The 19,234-nt window shown below is 41.3% G+C and overlaps 1 protein-coding gene across 1 annotated transcript; it reads right to left on the bottom strand.

Moving 5' to 3' along the window:
* Positions 1-2,761: 2,761 nt before the first annotated feature.
* lpar2b (lysophosphatidic acid receptor 2b) lies at positions 2,762-17,301 on the bottom strand. Its single transcript, XM_030053949.1, has 5 exons — positions 17,105-17,301; positions 10,296-10,774; positions 7,668-8,162; positions 5,575-5,834; positions 2,762-2,963 (listed from the first exon to the last, which is right to left on the bottom strand). Exons 2-5 carry the CDS (start codon positions 10,543-10,545, stop codon positions 2,865-2,867), a joined length of 1,104 nt encoding a protein of 367 aa, XP_029909809.1. The 5' UTR covers positions 10,546-10,774; positions 17,105-17,301; the 3' UTR covers positions 2,762-2,864.
* Between the last annotated feature and the right edge of the window lie 1,933 nt (positions 17,302-19,234).

Here is a 19,234-nt window from a genome sequence, read left to right as displayed (position 1 = left end):
CTACACTTAAGTTACAACAACAGATACAGAAAGAGAGGATACAGCTGAGGGTAGGTAAACAAGGTTGTTCCAGCGACTGCAATTCACATAAGTTTCCATGGCCAGGTTTAGAGCCCAGAGTGGGTGCATTTAGAGCAGAGACTGAGGCTGTGTCATTTGACCAGAAAGAATGTTGCCAAACTAGTTTGCTCTTGTTCTGTTGAGTTTTTTTCCCCCTTGTTGGTTGCTGACTGGGTGTACGTTATAAGTCATGTGAATGAGGAGTAAATGTTAACGTGTGTCTCTTAGCTGCGGTGTAGGTGTATCAGAAGATTATCTGCTGGCCAGATCATGATGGTAAAGGTAAGAGCAGGATCATCATTCAGTTTGCACTTGAACCACAGAGAGGACAGTGAAGAATAACCAGCTGTTCATCTGACTTCATTTGGATGATTAAATAAGGTGCGTTTGTAATGTATGTATAACCTTGTGATATGTGTGTGTGTGTGTGTGTGTGTGTGTGCGGTTAGTAGAGGACTGATGAAAACGTTATCTCAACTGTTTTCCTGTGGCAGTAATTTTACAAGAAATGATGATGAAATGATTTGTAACTTTACAGGAATGTGTTTTAACCTGAAGCTAAATTACTCTATGGTAGCTATCTTTATCACACTTCTAGTTTGGCATTTTCACCTATGCAATATTGGAGAACTTATTTTCATAATTTCAGATGTCAGGCAGATTTTTTTTTTTAAAAAATGTGTTTTACAGGTTAACTGTATGAAATTAAATAGAGCAGGAACTATTCTGAACAATTCTGAAATAATCATTTGATACTGTGGCAGATCTAGGGAAATCTCTGATTTGGGGTTTCTATTATTGTTTCCTGCAGTTCAACTTGCCATGGGTGGCTCCTCCTCCAAGAGGACATTCTTTGGGATGAAGAAGAAAAAGCCAGCTCTAAGCAGGGCTTGGGGCAGACTGAAGGGGGCGCTGCCAAGTAAAAAACACAAGAGGAAGAAAAGCATTCTGTCACTGGATAAACTCAGCCTGGATAACCTGAGGAGGGAGGGACGTTCCCAGAAGAGGTTCTCATTTGCAAGGGACAGGAAGGCGTCAATATCCAAACAACTGTCTCTTGGCAAACCTTGGTAGGATCCGTGTCAATAGAGACTTTTTTTTTTTAATCAGAGAGGAAGGGGAGAAACACAGAAGGGATTGGGAAAGCAGGGGAGCAGATAAAAGAGATTCTCATTACAGAATGTCAGTAAGAGCTGGCCTCCCAGTAAGAGGCTCTTTGACCTCTGAACTTGACCTGACGCCTAAAACACACAGACTTGCTGAGACATGACAGCTAAATCGTACCCATCGTTCCCCTATATGATGCTGCACCAGCTTTTCAAGCAAATGGACATTTTTGTTAAGTATCCTGGATTTAGCAGGTAGACTGCTGGCCTAATACTTTAATAAAATACATTCAGCAGCGGAAGCACAGACAGAGACTTGAGTATTAAAGGTTTTTAATGACATGTCACTTTGTCAGTTACCCAGGGCAGATTATTAAGGCTGAGGTTCATCTCCTGTCAGACACATTTTACATTTAACTACACAGTCCTCAAGCTTCCTTCATGTATAACATCAAGACGTCTATTCTACTCAGAGCACACTGCATATTGACATAAATCAGCATATCAAATTACAACAAGTGAATATTACAGCAGATTTTCCCTTTAGCTTCAAGTGACTCATCTGACACTCCTCCCGCCATAAATTTGTCCCCTTTGCTAATGTACACAGCAAAATTCTAGAAAAATAAATCTATAAAATCTATAAAAACGTAAAGTGACATTTTGGGGTTTCATGTAATATTACATCACTTGATTAGAATGTACCACTGTTTTCCGGAACATTCATGGGTTTGATTGGAATGTTTTTTATGATGCGTCACAGGACGTGATACTAATGTCGCAATTGGATCATAAATAAAGTTTTACGTAAGATACAGCTTTAACTGGAGTCATGTGCGAATCATAGAAAATATAAAACAACATTCATGGTGTAAAATACCATAGAACCAGCATACAGTCTTCAAAAACAATAAAACCACAGTGAAATAACCAGATTTTGAAGGAGGATCAGCTTATGATGCCCACACTGTTGTTTCAGCTGCTTGTTATGAGTTTGGTTATCTACTGCAGTGTTTAACTGGCAGAGCATTCGGACGCAATGGAGCTCATATGTTATGTCACAAGCCAGTGCATTCAGTGTAATATTTACACAATAAAAGAAAATCAAGAAAATATGTCATCCATAAAATTGCAGATCCAGTGATAGGATTTGTGCCCAAGTTGAAATAGTATTCATTGACTTCAAACAGGAAAAAAGTAACATGACTTTACATGTGCCTTATGGCTCTAAAAATCCTAACAGGCGCAACAAACCCAGGAGGAATACTGTGTTTAGTTAAGGCCTGGTGAGGGAAAACAGTTTCCTCCTTGAGCATCAGTGCCATTTGTGTTTATCTGACTGACACATGTTTTGGGCTCATATGAGCAATAGCAGTGTCAGCTTTCCAATGATATAATATAGATGCATTTATGAGGTACATTAAGGCATCACATTTCTTGATCAGCATTATAGAATAATTCAATGGGATTTTAAAGAGGAGAAAAAAAAACACAGCAACCACTTTTTGATCCTGTCAGAGTGGTGATCTACTGGTTGTAAAAGAACACTTGGTAAGGCATGTGTGTCCATACACAGATCAGTGGATGTCAATGTCGTGTGTGTGTGTGTGTGTGTGTGTGTGTGTGTGTGTGTGTGTGTGTGTGTGTATGCGTGCCTTGAGCGTGGGCTGTAAACGTTCATCTTAGTTTGGGTTCCTTTCAGCTTTCAGAGCAGGCCTGGATGTCCTCTGCGCCATCCAGGATAAGAGAGGTCCCATTAGTCTTGTCTTCCAGGTCAGAGCTACGAGCCTTAGAGGGCTACAGAGGGGTGGAGAGACAGAAAGGGTGCAGGTCAGAGAGAGAAATAAGGAGAGGCAAGGGAAGAAGAAAAATGATGGGAGTTGAAGAAAGGGGGGTTAGGTGCAGTAGAAGGTAAAGAACAGTGAAAAAGAAAAGAGAAAACATGTTAGTCATTTCCAAACTAGCAAAAAACAGGGAAAATGGGTTGAGAGGAAAAGGCATGCTAGTTAAAAGACATATTTATTACTGAGATATGGAGTGTTTCAACTCAGTCTGACACCGACTGCTAAAATTTGCATTTGGAGCAGGCGGATGATCATCACATCAAGGCAATCACTGCAGAAAGCACACACAGCGAGCGGGCAGACATAACAAACAACAGACATAGGCAGATTTAAACCTGTTTATTTATTGATTTTGGCTGAAACAATTTTTGTATAAAAATAAAACAAAAAAATAATGTGAAAACGCTGAAATTTCAAAACTTACAATATCAACAGCAGGCTGATAATATGAAAAGCAGTATGAACAAGGAAATTTATCTGACGACAAAGAGTATAGTTCGCATATAGTATATCCCTTTAATAGCTTCCTGTATTGACATTCCCTTTCAGAGTACTGATAGCTACAGTAATGACTTAATAAGCGGCAATATCCGCAAAGGTGTAACTTCCCTTTTATTGTGTGTGACTGCATATCACAACACACAGCATCAGAACATGCTGGGTACGTGAGCAAATTAAAAAAAAAAATTCTCATCATCCAACATTATGCCATTGTCCTTTGCCTCTTTGGCAACTGTATTGTCACAAACAGCCCATGCAAGTATGGAAAACAACTTCCTGTTGAGTCAGCCCACACACTCAGATATGCATGTACACACATGCACACACACAAACCTACACTCGCTCTTTACTGTTCTGCGTTCCTAGAAGTAATGACAGAGTTAAGAGGCTGCCTGTGTGTGTGTGTTTTCATGTCAGTGTGGCTATATGAATGAGAGAAAGCATGCCTCTAACATACACACATGCCAAAGCAACAAGTCAGAGGAAACATGGCGAGGAGCATGACCCACTGTAACCACCAGCACACATCTGGACTGGTTTAAGAGTGTACAGAGCCAGCACACAATCTAACACAAACACTAGCAACAGGACAAATTGCATACAAATATTGCATTAGATATAGAAAAAAGGAAATATTGCGAAAGAGACAGGCATTTGGACAAGTCCAAATAACTGTCTTTAGTTCAATATAGGGCACTGTGAGACAGGAGTTCTCAGGCACTGATTTAGTATGACTCCAGTGGGACTTGATCATAGCCAATCCTTGATGTTTTGCCAGGTTTTTTTCTGTTAGAAAGTGGCATCCTTAGTCATCATACACATAAAGGTGCACAGGATCATATGAAATGACAAAAAAAAAAACAACAAAATCACAGAGATCACAGATACAATCTTGTGAAATTGTCATTCGCAGGAAATTCCTTTTGATTGAGTGATTGTGTAAGACAAAGGCTGTGAGTAAGTGTCTCAAACCACATGAATAGAACAAACTTATCAACACCAGTCTATACACGTAACAGTACAAAAGAAGCCTCAAGTACAGATCACAGGAAATGTGCCTTCGTTACAGCCTCAAGAGCTGCAAAGCTCTTCTCTTATAATGTGCAGGTACATGTGCTAGTGCACCATTTTCTTACTGTTCTGAAGCTTGGTGGCATGGACTTTAACCGCAGAAGAAAAGATCTCTGTCAGTGCATGACAGATTAGTAGGTATTCAGGAGGAGCACCTCTACAACAGCCAGATTCTGTGTGCTCATTTCTTTGTTCATTTGATCATGTGTAGCACTTCCTGTAACGTGCACTGATATAGGGACTTTAGATATGTAGTGGTTAGTTGTGCATAGTTCCAACAGCCTTGCATGGGCAAAATACCGCGTGCACTTCTGCCCCTGAAATTTGGTTGAAGTCAAACAAGCAGCAACCAACTGGACACGAGTGTACAGTACATTCACATGACAGAAAGCAGCTTGATGATTTTCTAACTTTAAGTGTGCGCATTAAATATTTGTTCAGCAATTCTCTACGCAACACCTTGATGCCAACAGGCAGAACTACAATGTGGTGATGCACCTTATGCTAAAAAACAGGAAGTGAACACATTTCATGTGGTCTAAGCAGAGAATGCAAAAAAATGGAGCTGTTAATTTTACAGTTGTGCTACCTTCTAACACCGCATACACATCTTTTAAACAGTCAATCATAACTGTTTTTCTTTTTCTTCTAAAGTTTGATCTGTTTTGTCAGGGCTAGCGCCAGTGTTTTCACTTCTGATAGTGATTGTTGTCATGTCATAATACTTGTTTGCGGTCATGTGAACATTAGCATTATTCATGGTACATTAAACTGTCAATTTGTCATGCCATAGCTCTCAAGCAGTGATTACTGTTTGACTTGGGACAGTCATGGTCACCTATTGTGACAGCAGTTATAGTGGTGATCATTGTAGTGTTTTTGCACACACAGTCAGTTTCAGGGGTTTACTGTGTTAACAACTGCCGTCCTTAGAGGGAGTGGTGGTTATGTTTGTGGTCGCTATCATCACCTCCATTGCTCTCAGACAATACCTCATGCTCCAGCGTGTTAAAACGAACTTTTGACTCCCCCAAGTCATCGTCGCCCTGTCGACATAGGCAGCACAGGAGTTTCTTGAAAGTCTTCCTCATGTCTTTGTCCCTGAAGGAGTAGATGATGGGGTTGACGAGGGAGTTGCACTCCGCCAGCACCAGGCAGTACTTCTCGTATCGCAGTACTTGGCATCTGTCACAGCCCAGACCGTCGAGCAGCAGCACCACCAAGCCAGGCGTCCAGCAGATCACAAAACAGCCTGTTGGAGGAGGGGAGGGGGTGTTGGTGTTGGGAGCATGGAGGGAGATAAAATACATACATGAGGGTAAGCCCAGGGTAATGACATGGATTGGGGAAAACAAAAACAACAACAACAACAACAACAAAAAAAAAAAAAACAGGACAAAAGGGAAAAGAGGTGAACAAAAAGTTGCTCAGAGGAGAAAGGATATAATAATATAAATAAATAGACAGGCAGAGTGGTAGAGAAGAATGTAGAGAAGTAGGGAGTTGCCAAGGGGGAGAGAGAATGTACTGTAAATTCCTCCATTCCTCTGTATACAGTACAATATACACATGAGCACGTGCACACACACACATATACACACACATAACATGTCAGCGTGTGGACTGCACTGGTTTAGTCTGTAAGATCACATTTCATTATCATAATACTCGATTAGGCAGCTCTGGAATTCATAATGCACACACACACACACACACACACACACACACACACACACACACACACACACACACACACACACACACACACACACACACACACACACACACACACACACACACACACACACACACACACACACACACACACACACACACACACACACACACACACCTTGTTTGGTACTAATTTATGCACACTTATAAGCTACAGATGGAAATGTGAAAAGGCACCACCCCACACAGTGGTGTCATATGGGTAGGAGAGAGGCGATGAGGGAGTATTTTGTGTCATGGTGGTTGAACTATGCAGTTCTGTCAGGGCATGCTCAGAGCGTCTGCACCCTCTTTACATGCCAGAGAAGCTCAATGCTTTGAGTGAGAGAAGAGGGAAGTGTTGTAATGTTTTCAAACTTAAGGAATTTAATCAAAACTTAAAAATGCAAGAACATAAAAAAATGGGAGGGTGGGAAGAGAGAAGAGAAGCAATCAAGAGAGGCTAGATCAACAGAAAATAGAAGAAACAGCAGGAGAGGGAGGGAGGGAAGGAGTGAATGTAGGGGAGTGCAGTCTGGTTTAGGCAAGCTGATGAGATGAACCTGCATGACAGCCTGTGTGCGCGCACAGGCGTGAAAAACTGAGTGCCACCTTGTGGGAATGAACAGTGGGAGACTGTGATATCCTACAACCTACAGAATGCTACAACATTTGTTGAGCACATTCATGGCCCCAGGGACTGATCCCTGTTCATTTTCGTGACCTCACAACCTCTAGTCACACAAAAAAGTCAGATTTGCTATTTCAAAATGTATTGACTGGACTGCACAATGCAGATTAATATTAAATCTGATTGGCATATTGATCCAGAGGATGACCTCTTTTAACATGGCCAAACTCTTGACCTTTTAGCTAGCATCACCATGAGGCCAAAAATCTAAATCAAATCAAATTTACAGAAAGCTGTATTGTCATGACATTCTGCAAGTGCATTCACACTCCCTAAAGGAGATTCTCTTTATTTTGATGATATTAGCTTTAGTCTAAAGTCATCCACAGGACAAAATGTCAAATTTGATATCACAAAATCTTGTGGTTGGATTTCCATGAAATGTGGAAAGCACATTCATGCTCCTCTAAGGACGACCCCTGTCAACTTTGATGAAATCGCTACCTTTTTTCAAGTGACACGCTCAAGCAAAAATGTACAAACCCCATTCTCCCACTACTTGCATAACCCAGACATGCACCAAGGCAGCAGCAGATGCCCCATTTATGTAGCATCGCATGGGTAAAATAATTACACAGGTCTCTTATGAATTGAGTAACATGAGTCATCTTACAAGTATGCATTGGTCTTTATTACTGTACATGATGCGTGCAAATAATGTGTCTGCATGCTCTCTCTCACCCAGAATCAAGGACACAGTCTTCATCAGGTTAACCACCGTCTCCTTGTGTCTTATCTGGGTGGTGTGCTGTGACATCCTTTGACTCTTGTGCCTCACATACAGAAATATCCTGGTGTAGACAATCAGCATGATGGTGAAAGTCAGCAGGTTGAGCACAGCCCAGAACACCAGGTAGCTGCGGCTATACAGGGGTGCCATGGTGGAGCAATCTTCTAAGTCGCACATACAGTTCCAGCCCATGTTGGGAATCTGGCCCATGATGATTGCCAAAGCCCAGATGCCGCAGATGAGCATTACCACACGACGCTTGGTCATCGTACTGTGCAGCTGCATAGTAAAGATGGTTTGGTGGCGCTCTACTGCCACAGCCAGCAGGTTGACCACTGAGGCTGTGAGGCTGGTATCAAGCAGGCCCTGGCGCACAAACCACTGCCTTATGGACAGCTTGATGGTCCAGGGACCAGTATGAAACATCATGTGGAGGTAGGAGATACCTGAGGATGGGACAAACAGGGTTTCATTAAAAAGAAATCCAAACACAGAGCTACTTAATGTTGCTCCACAGGGAAGAGGACACTATTAAACATTGTGTTGAAGCTCTAATAATTGAAATCGCATAAATATCATGCTTATTATGTGTGTTTTTGTCAGTTGAGTCAAAATGATCCTTCCCTAAGTTGCAAGTTCAGTTACTTCATTTTTAAGCTACTGTAAAAGAATTAAAATTCAAGTAAGAGAAATTAGTAATTTGAAGGATGAACATAGTTGCAATACAATAGAGAAGTCACTGGGGGTGCGGTTTAAAACAACTGCAAACGTGAACATTGATGTTACAGTTAAGTGTGTGGTAGGTTTAATATTCATTATTATTAAATATTGCGCTATTTGCCATCATTTGCGATATTTTTCACAATATCAAATACTGGACATCTGTTACGGCATCTTCATACTTTTATTTTGAAAGAAAAGGCACACAGAACGATGCAGCATGATGTAGGTATGCATGCTATAATATGCAGACATGGAGGGTTTTGTTTCAAAGAAAAATGCTAGCTCTCCAATTTTCTGTATTGTCACTTTAACATTGTAGAAAATGGTGAGCAAAAGGATTTAAATGAAACCATCTGTGATTGAGCACGGCGACACCACAAATTTGCAGTCTCATCTCATAGTCCATCACCCAGCACAGTTTGCTCGACTTCACTTGGTATCAGCTCGGGAGGGAACGGCCATCTCCAACACAAACCACCACCAGCCAACAATCGCTTCATTCGCTAAATCAGCAAAATATAAAAGAGACAGCGCAAGGTGGACTGCACCACTGCCACTATCTCACCTAAGGTATGATGCCGCTTCACACGGTGGAAAAAAGTTAATTCAGGGAAATGACTGAAAAGTTGGATCGCCAGTACCAGCTGCCTAGCCAAAAATATTTCACCAAGACGGCCTTTCACAAGTATAATAAACTTAGAGAAAAGGTAAGACGCTTGGTAAGTGGTGCAGCGTTCTTCTCACTAACAACAAATTTGTGTTCCAGTGGGTTAGGGTTAGGGTTACCGTACATGTCAGTGACACGCTTTATTTCACCTGAGTGGAAATTCCAGGTACAAAGGAAGCATTAAAACCGCACACAGAAATGACTCAGACTGTCTGATGTTGAAGTGCGGTGTAAACCACGCATGGAAACTGTTTGCGCTTTTGCCTGACTTTCAAATGGTTAGAGTGGTTAGAGGACTGCTCACTATTCAGCTGTGTATTTATATATGTGAGCCCTTTCATTTCTGGATTTAAATATGACCTTTAAGCCAAAATGTTTGCCAAATTTCTGTTTACAGAACTTGTGTCTGCACATGTACACATTTTGCATAATTAATATTTTGATTTAACCATGACTATTTGAAGTAAAAAAGTGTGATGTAAATGCTACAACAAAACCAGTGATACTTAAAAGATTATTTAGAGAAAGATTACAGGCTTTTTATTTATTTAATTGAGATGGACTCTTTACTTTCTTGATTTTATGTATTTCCTGCTGAAACAGGATGTTTGGGTGGGACACAGTACAGGGAAGGATCATTCACAAGTGCAAACCAATAGGATATCAGTCTGGGAGAGAAACACAACTGTTATTTGAAGGGATAGGCGGGTGAAAGAGGATGATTAAAGATTTGTGAAGGTTGAAATTGAAATTTTAATTTAGACCCACTAGTGCAGGATGATGTCACTATTTAACATACTTGTGCAGGAAGCAGAGGTCATGTGAGGTCATTTCATGGGAACTTTAACTAGTTAGATTAACTTGTTGACTTTGTGCAAAAGAGCTAGTTTATTATATTTTAAGGTAAGACTAGATGAATCTGTTGGACATTTTGCAAAATATGTGAAAACCCTTAGGAGTTAAAATCTAATTAATTCATTACACTGAATACTTGATGAAACTGAAAGCATCTTATGAAAGAACCAACACATCTTGAGGCTCTTACAAAGACATTTCAAAGACACTGCAAAGATATCTTTAGATGTGTCTGCAGACAATCGTAACGCTTAACACACACACACACACACACACACACACACACATATATATATATATATATATATATATATATATATAGTATAGTCAGTACCTGAGAATAAGTCTGCAGCAGCCAGGTTGCCCAACAGGTAGTAGATGGGGAAGTGAAAGCGTCGGTTTCTGATAATGGCTGCTATGACCAGAATGTTGGAAAAGATAACAATGAAACACACCGTCATGCCCATACTGACGATCACATAGTCACGGCGACGCCAGTAGTGGCTGATGGTTTTGTTACTATGGTCATAGAAAAATTTGACAGATTCGTTGTCGTAGCACTGCATTGTGTTATTAGTAACCATCTTGAGTTATCAGACGGTGGGACAGGTTAAGAGAGGTTGGGGTCAGAGAGGCCCTTTAGCCAGCTCGGATATGAAGTCGTGGAGTGGAACTAGGGTGGCATTCAGACCCGCCGCCCTACTGGAGAGCTGGAGATCGGCGTACCATCACCCCGACAAGCTGGCCACTGAAGCATCCAGCTTGACGTCTGAGCCTTTATGCTGTTTGTGACACAGGCTCCTCCTCTTGAATCTGTTGAGAAATAGAGTTATGTTTAAACAGACACTCAAAGATGAAGGACATAACTCCAGAATACCATACATTAAAACAATCTGTGTTCACTCATCAGAACAAAAAACCCTGATGATACTATTTTAGATCACACAAGTCTGCTAATGAATTTGTTGATATTAAATAGTGAGTTTCACTTTCATGCCAATAACTGCTTTGACAGAGAAGCGGTAACATTTTTTTCAGAAGGCAGACAACTAATTTTGGGATGAAACCCATCACGATTCTTTAAGGGCCAACAGTGATAGATATGAGTAGAACTGTGGTACATATGCAGGTGCAAAACATGTTATTTCATAACCTCAGCCAGGGGCCATGCCGTTTTTGTACATCAAATACACCGGCAGCATGCCATGTAGATCATGAGCTGCTTCCCTCACTTGAACAAGGTGGCACGTGTAACGGGCATTAACAAGGATGCATATGTATGCAAAACATGATGGGTTTAAAATATGACTATGCCGTTGTTACTTTCACCTTTCACCTGGGACACAATATCACATAATTTCTAAACCAGTTGACAAGTTCATGCTTGATTGGTGGTTTACAACTCCAATGCCTGCTTTTTTAAAATTATTTTGGGCATTTCTGCTTTATTTGACAGTCGCAGGAGAGAGAGACAGGAAAGGCGGGGGAAAGAGAGGGGGTGACATGCAGCAAATGGCCTCAGGTTTGGACGCAAACCAGGACGCTACCATCAAGACTCTGCCTTAACACATGGTATGCCCTCTTGTCCAGTGAGCTACCGGGACGCCTCAAAGACTCCCATACCTGCTTACGGGAAAAACTGGGCCAACCCTGCGCCCAATGGAATGCAGCCATTTTAAAACTCTTCCTTAAACAGTTCAGTGATGTATGATTATCTCCACCAATCACAATCTCAGTCAAAATGAATCTCACTTGTGCAACAGGTGTCACTGGTGATTTCAAACACACCTTGCAAATAAGTCACTCATTTAATTGCTGAGATGGGAGTAACAACTAATTACAGAGTCAGAGAGCAGTCACAATCAATCCAGGCCCTGATCAGCCTGCTGCAGATATGAGACTCAATGAGATTTGTGAGATCATCATCTGTGACTTTGAGACACAAAGTCGGACTGGCCTGTTTTAAGACTTTTCAAAGTTAAGTGGCACACAAAAATAGCAATCAGCTAAATATCCAAAGCAGAAATAGTAGGCTACAGGTTAGAAATATTGCCAATATGGGCCAATACCAATAGTTTGCCAATACATCAGTCCATCCCTAATGACATTCTTTTGTACATTAAATGCAGTGAAAACCAGTTGTCATTATAATTTTTTTATTTTTTTTTTACCTTGACAACTGACTATCATCTATCCAGCTGAACAAGGTGCAGCAGAAAAAAGGAATGTTTTACAACTAGGACTCTGTAAGCAAAAGTAACCACAACATGGAACAAAATTCAGCTGTCCAGCCCAGATTTAAAAAAGACAAACCCAAAATCAGGCCAACAACAATGAGCTTTAATCCTCTATTTACGGTAAACGTGTAAGGACCGCATGGTGGGTTTAGAATCAACAACACTGCCCCGTACATGCTCTCCTATTCCCTGTGATAATCACACACAGCAAAACACTCTCACACATACTGTACTGTGCCGCTCTGCTCTCAACAATGGAACAGCAGAGCAGCTCGCTACAGCCGAGACACACCTCACAATTACACAATCCAGCTATGTAACCCAATCTCAATCCAAACACGCACACACACACATGGAGAGAGAGCCTCAGTGATCTACTCTCTTACCAAGGGTGTGTGAGGGGAAGGAGGGGTTGCCAAATCAAAAACAGCAAGAAATGGAGAAACTGAGAGCGTGAGACACAGAATGAATGATGGAAAAGATATTATGGCAAGAAAGAGTTTGACTGAGGCAACAATGTGAAACAGGCCTTTCTGTGCACGAGTATGTGAAAATGAAACTGGACCAAAGAGCTAGAAATAAGGACGGGACTTTGCTGAAAAAGAATGTCAATAGGGTTTGTGGTGTGTAGGTATGTGCATGTATTTAACTGACAAAGCATAACCACAAGTGCAACTTTGCACGATATTTCTCATGGAACTCTTATATCGTGTCTTGTTCTTGTGTGCGTGTGGTTTACAGAGAGAGGAAGTAACAGATGTGTCTCCTTCTGCATTGGTGAGTCTGTCCCACTTCCGTTGTATGCCCCAATCCTGTCAGGACACGAGCTGTCAATCAAGCTCCGGCACTACAACTGATCTTTGAACCCAGATCCGTGAGACAACTTGCCACTTTTATGTGCAAACAATCATTCCGGTTAGTATGTCAGGAAATAGCCTACCCACACAATGCCCTCCCTCCTTCACAGTTAATGGCATAAACACTGAGTTACTAAGTTTCATCTTTTTAGTTCTCTCCCAGTTCCATGTGCAGCTCAGTGTGCAGTTTAGTGACCAACTGACTGAGACACCAGACACACAAACACACATTTCTGCTATTAAAATGATATTTGAGGTGTTTTTTTAACCCTACTGCCAAGGCTAAATACAGTGTGCTAAAGAAAAACATGTAGGATGATCTCAAGGAAACTTCACAGACACACTCACGCAGTACTTCATAATCTTAACCACCTTAAAGTGTACAAACAGACAAACCAGGAGAATCAATTTATGACGTGTGGTGTGTTTATGGTGTTTAGAGTAGCATATTGGCAGTATCAACATTTGCACTGTGAATAGAAACTCACATAATCTCTCTCAGATTGAATTAATCACTTCAACCAGGACAGTTAGTACACGCTGCCTCTTGAGATAACCAGCAGAAAGGAGTAAATCGTTTTCACTACAGCCGGATGTTGCTTGGCTAGCTGACACATAAAAAACCAATACCACTGCCAACTTTATGTCAGCCTTTTTCTGTCTATTCAATACTAAAGACTATTTTGACTGGCACTGAAATGATTACTTGGTTCATCAGTTAGCAATTTGAAAATGAGTCTGTGACGATTTCAGTGATCGGTGAATTGTTTTAGATTTTCATATTTTTCTCCATTCATATCATTACAAAATTAATATTTTTTATTATTTTTTTTATTTTTTTTGGCTTGCTGGTCAGACTAAGGAGGCAGTCTGGAGACATAAATTTTGGCTCTCCTTGCCTCCCAGAGGTATTTGTCATGATTTTTGACACTTTAACTTCAAGGGCAAGTTTATTTAAAGCCCAATATCACTATTTATAGAGTAAATTAGGAATCGATTAATCAAAAAACAAAACACACACACAAAAAATATATCACTGGATTCACCAGCAATGAAAACAATCATTAGTTGTAGCTCTAATTTTGATGCAGCATTAATTTAGAATTTGTTCAACTGCAATTAGCTGTCTCTCATCCCTATAGCTGTTTCTCCTATGATCAATTTCTCTGATTATGAAACTGATGAAACTGTAGACACTGATGATACAAGAACGTGACACTTGCTGCTGTACCCTGAAACACACAGAACCTGCAAAACAGTAGCAGGTTGTACAGCACACAGCACAGGACTCTTTAAAGTGACATGCTGCCCGAATCGTATGAAGTACCTTTGTGGACATTCTCAACTTCTATTGATCTGGGAAGAAATAACCACCATTTACTGTCTGGAAAAAAGTCGACCCAGTGTTGTGATAACAAACTCTTTCATGGCTGTTTGAAAACTGAGTTCCTACTATCAAGAAGGTGAGTAGTTGATGGCCAAAGTTTAGTTTCAGGGGTGAACCATCCCTTTAAGCCTGAAAGTCTGATGATAAGTGTGTTTGGTGATTTAAAAAAAAATGCATAATTACCTCAAAGATGATAAGTTCACCAAAACCAAATATGACTGAGAGCAGGTTTAAGAATATTTGAGTCACTATGTACAGTCTTTCAATCCACCACAAGTAATCACTCGCGGTACCACACATTGTGCTCTAATGACACAAAGTGTACTTTATCAACATTGTCTGTAAACTACGGCTTCATCTCGGAGTGAGTGCGTGACTCTGCATTAAGAAGTGACAAACTTATTCTTGACAACTATGTGCTTCTCTAATTCTGGTTTAGCAGGACATCTGTGGTAGTTTCAGTTTCAACTTCTTCTGTGTGGCTTCAAGTGTCTGTGTGTGATTGTGTGCGCATGTTTGCATTCATCATATGTTATTAGTGTGTGTGTGTGTGTGTGTGCGTGGATGGACTGGGTTGAATCAGTAAACACCAATTTGAATGCAAACCGGTCATTACCAGAGCAGCCACACCCATGACTCTTCCTCCTCCTCCTTCTCTCGCTCTCTTTCGCTCTCTCTCTCTTTCGCTCCCTCTCTCTTTCGCTCTCTCGCTCTCTCTCCCTCTCTCTCTCTTTGCAAAAAAGGGCTTAGTACATCGACTTCAGCAAGCACTGATTTACACCACACACATCTTTCACTATAGCCAAGAAGTCTGCAGAGGAGGTAGTTGTGGTTATGGTGCTGTGTGAGAGACAGAGAAGGAGGAAAAAATATATACTATATTTGATAAGGACTGCTACGAGAGTTAAAGAGTTTAAATAAATGGTCTTGCACAAAGAGTATGGGCAGTTCTACAGGTGGGACCAACCAGGGGCGATGTACAGTGCATAATGATTAGCTCAAGTCCACGCCGCTCATTTAATCATACAGAAGCATGTACAGACACCAGAGATGAGTGGTGATAACCGCACAGTCCCCCCTTTGTCATGTTAAGGAACGGCTTTTTAAAATTATATCATTTATCAAAAGCCTTTACAAAAAATAAATAAATAAATAAATAATAAAGACATACACATCACTCTAAGGAACTCTGTAGCTACAATTTATACTTTCAGGTTGTATTTATACCTGTCAAAGACCAATCTGTATTAGAAAAAGAATAATGTTGCCACTAGGTTTAGAGGTACCTTGAACAAAACAAACAAACTGTTTGGCTTTCCAGTTCCTCAAGGGCACTACATAGAGGCATCTTCAGTGTTTACTTTCACTTTGCTTAAACATATAGCATAGTGCTGTGGATGAATAAAGAGCTTTCAAATATTTTGGCGCTCAAGTGAATGGAGACAAACATACAAGCACAGTTCCTACTATCTTTTCTTTCTCTCAGGACACTTGTTTAGCATTTCATGTCAGTCAGTAGGTTCTTCATAATACATAAGCTAACTGTGATAAATATGTCACTGTCCAACTGTGCCAAATAATATTTACCTACATGCATGCAGGCCAAGCTCCAGGGAAGGATGGAGACTCTGCCTTCCCAGTGATGCAATATGTCTGTTAACTGTGCACGCACATTTAAAATGCTCTGATGACTTTTTCCTGTCAAAATCTGACTCTGTACCATAATGCATTTCATCATTTCTAACTGGTATGAGTCACCTACAGCCCACGTGCACGTACACAAAGTGTATAGTAGGGTTCGTACAAAGATATAAAACTAAAAATCTTTGAATGACAACGTTGATTATGGATATTGTGACGATTTGGCATGGATGACTACTGGACATTTTAGATTTGTCTTGTCTTGTATTTAGATTTTAGAATAAATATGTTATAATGATTAATGTGTATATGGTGACCAAACAGGTGGAGGCAAATAATGGAACAGCTACAATAATCTATTAAGTTCAGAAAACTGCATCTCATCTACTGTGATGCCAGAAAACATTTTTGCTATATCACGGTTTTATGATATCCAAAATCCAAGATGATACCTAACATATCATATCAAGATATAACTTGGACATCTGGAGGTTTTCATGATAGCAGCTATATGGGAGTCATTCTCGCACAGTTGCTTTCACAAAAGAGCAAAAGATGTTTGGCCAAGTTTGCGACACATGGCGGGTTGGTTCACATGAAAACACACAAGTCAGAAGTGGATGAGCAGGCTGTTAATGAACACCAGGCTCCATCCTGCCTCTGGAGACAGCGCGGATGCCGCGGCAGGCGGATGGGAGCCGACCCCCGACGGAGACGCGCACACAGCAGACAACAAGTCCCGGCTCAAGCGCAAGGGCTACAACTCCCGACTCCCAACGTTCAAACCTCCTCGTGTGTACAGCAATACACAGAACAATGTAGCTATGGGACAAAAACTCTTGAAGAAAATCATTTTTATGCCTTTGAACTTGTTTATCAAGTAAATCCGGACTCGAGGCCTTGCCAAGTTGAAGCTCCGTGTCGTCCCTCCCCTACTCACCTAGCTAAACGTACTTGAACACAAAAGGTGAACAGGTAAAACATGGGGGCAAGAAAAAAATGTAACGTTACGCTTACTTACTGCTCTCCTCTGTCTCTCTATGGGAGCCCCATTCCAGAGGGTCTTTCTTTCTTTCCTTTTTTCTTTTTCCCGTTCCGTCCCAACAGGTTTAAAGTCCTCCACTCCCTGCGTTTGCACTTTGGTTTCCGTGCTTTTACAGCGGCAGTACCTGTGCCGTCCGCCCCAAGAGCAGAAAGGGTGCGGCAGACCCTGCTGGATCCCTATCACAATAGACAGGGAGAGCGAAGGAGCCTCTCAACCTGAGCGCCTGGGGCCCGCCCCCGCCGCCCCCCGTTGGATGCCTGCGGGACGAAGCAGCCAATAGGAGACGCCGACGGGTGATTGACAGCGTGTGTATTGAAGGGATTTTATTCATGCGGGTTGGCATGATTCTGTTTGTATTGGGAGGTTAGGACTGAGGCCCGAAGTGAAATATTGATGCAGCGACACAAGGTTAACCGGAGGTTAGTGCGTTTCTCATGAATGGCAATGGTGAGGAGGCGGAGGGATATTGTGGTATGTTGAGGGAATGCATGGCACGAATCATTTTCCATTTACCATCATTATACTCCAAAAGATAAAGCTAAAAGTAAATTTTGTATTTATTACAATGTTGTTTGCAACAGTTAAATGTTTACTTGTTTATATTATTTCACTCATTAATTAATTAGCCCTACTGTCAAAATAAGGTCACTTTCTCCTTCCCCAGTGAAGGCTGTACCATGCCTCCTCTGCTTCCCTCTTATCACTCTATTTTAATCCACTTTATTGTATTTCAAATGATGTATTTTCACTTTACTTTTCGTAATAAAACTGCTCTCTATATAGCCTGTCTATATTCATAGATTTATTGATTTATTTATTTTTTATTTTTTTTTTTTTGTAGGTAAAAAATATTTTCCATGTTTAATAATCTACTAGCTGCTTGCTTCTCTTCATGTTATCATGTTTTGTGTGGGACTCATTGCTTAAGGTTGGGCAATGTTTAATTTAATTGCCTTTTCCTTTTTCCTGTCATTAGGTTTGTCTTTATTAGTTTTGGGTCTTGCCAGTAAAAAAAAAAAAAGAAAAAAAAAAAGGCAGACAGATCATTTTTCAATTTTTCAAGACTGCCAACAAAAACAATGATGATGATAATTAACATAACAACACCATCAAGCTCCAGCAACAATGGGCAGTCTGGCTCATCTTTTATTCAGAAGTTGAGGGCTCTGGGTCCCCTGACGACACGCTCCACCAGCCCATCAAGAGGGCAGAAAGAGTATCACTTGATCCAAAGAGCAGCTTATTTTCACATGAGGCAAGACACTTCTGGTGTATGGGGGGTGGTTGAGTCAAAAATGCGTCTTTGCTTTTGTTTCTGGCTGTCTTGTTTTTCTTTCATCGTTTAGTAATTTTGAGTGAAACAGTACATAAAGCTGATGAAATGGCAAACAAAATAATCCGCCCGTCTGTTTCACCTTATTTATGGTCCTGGAAATGGAATTTTACCTCAGATTGGACTTATTCCATCAGTAGAGATGGTGATATGATATACACTGAATGCAGAACAAGGCAATAGGCCCGTTTCCACCAGAATGTTCCTGGTAGTATTTGGGGGGCAGGGGCTGCTACAGGAACGTCCTCTCCCTCAGCCCTCTCACCTGCCGTGTCTCCACTGAGAGGGCCGAGTAGGAAGGTTCCTGTAAAGTTACCGGGCGGCTGCACGACCATGACCGGGGCATCAAAATGCATGTTGTTAAAAAAGCCTGTTGTTAGCGTTAGCTAACGTCCGCTATAGCTAACGTTAGCGCCCCTAAAAGTGCCGGCTAAAAAGTGTGTTTTTAGCGTTAGCTAACGTCCGCTAAAGCTAACGTTAGCGCCCCTAAAATGCCGGCTAAAAGGTGTGTTTTTAACGTTAGCTAGCGCGTTAGCGTTAGCTTGGGAGTGTTGGCTGTGTTGCTAGGGACGCCTGCTTTCTGTTGACATCACATCGCGCCGTGAGTAAACCCAGGAGTTTTTTCGGGGCCGCCCAGAGTCCCTACCCCGAGGCAGGGCCGTTTTTTAGCCCCTGTAAAGGTTCCTGAACTCTCTCTTTCGGGGTAGTTCCGGCGGTGGAGACACGCGACAACGGCCACGGCCCCGTAAAATTACCCCGAAGTTCCGGCGGTG

Source organism: Myripristis murdjan, chromosome 1 (assembly GCF_902150065.1).
Source record: "Myripristis murdjan chromosome 1, fMyrMur1.1, whole genome shotgun sequence".
In the NCBI taxonomy this organism is placed as follows: Eukaryota; Metazoa; Chordata; class Actinopteri; order Holocentriformes; family Holocentridae; genus Myripristis; species Myripristis murdjan.
The sequence above is the reverse complement of the archived record's forward strand: the minus strand, read 5'-3'. Positions and strand labels throughout refer to the sequence as shown.

What these genes read in the sequence shown, in the direction of transcription:
- lpar2b (XM_030053949.1), bottom strand. Translation starts at nt 10,545, where the DNA reads ATGGTTACTAATAACACAATGCAGTGCTACGACAACGAATCTGTCAAA. An exon ending in TGCTGCAGACTTATTCTCAG is followed by an intron (nt 8,163 to 10,295) that starts GTACTGACTATA and finishes TCCCATCCTCAG; the next exon opens with GTATCTCCTACCTCCACATG. An exon ending in TTAACACGCTGGAGCATGAG is followed by an intron (nt 2,964 to 5,574) that starts GTATTGTCTGAG and finishes ACCCCTCTGTAG; the next exon opens with CCCTCTAAGGCTCGTAGCTC.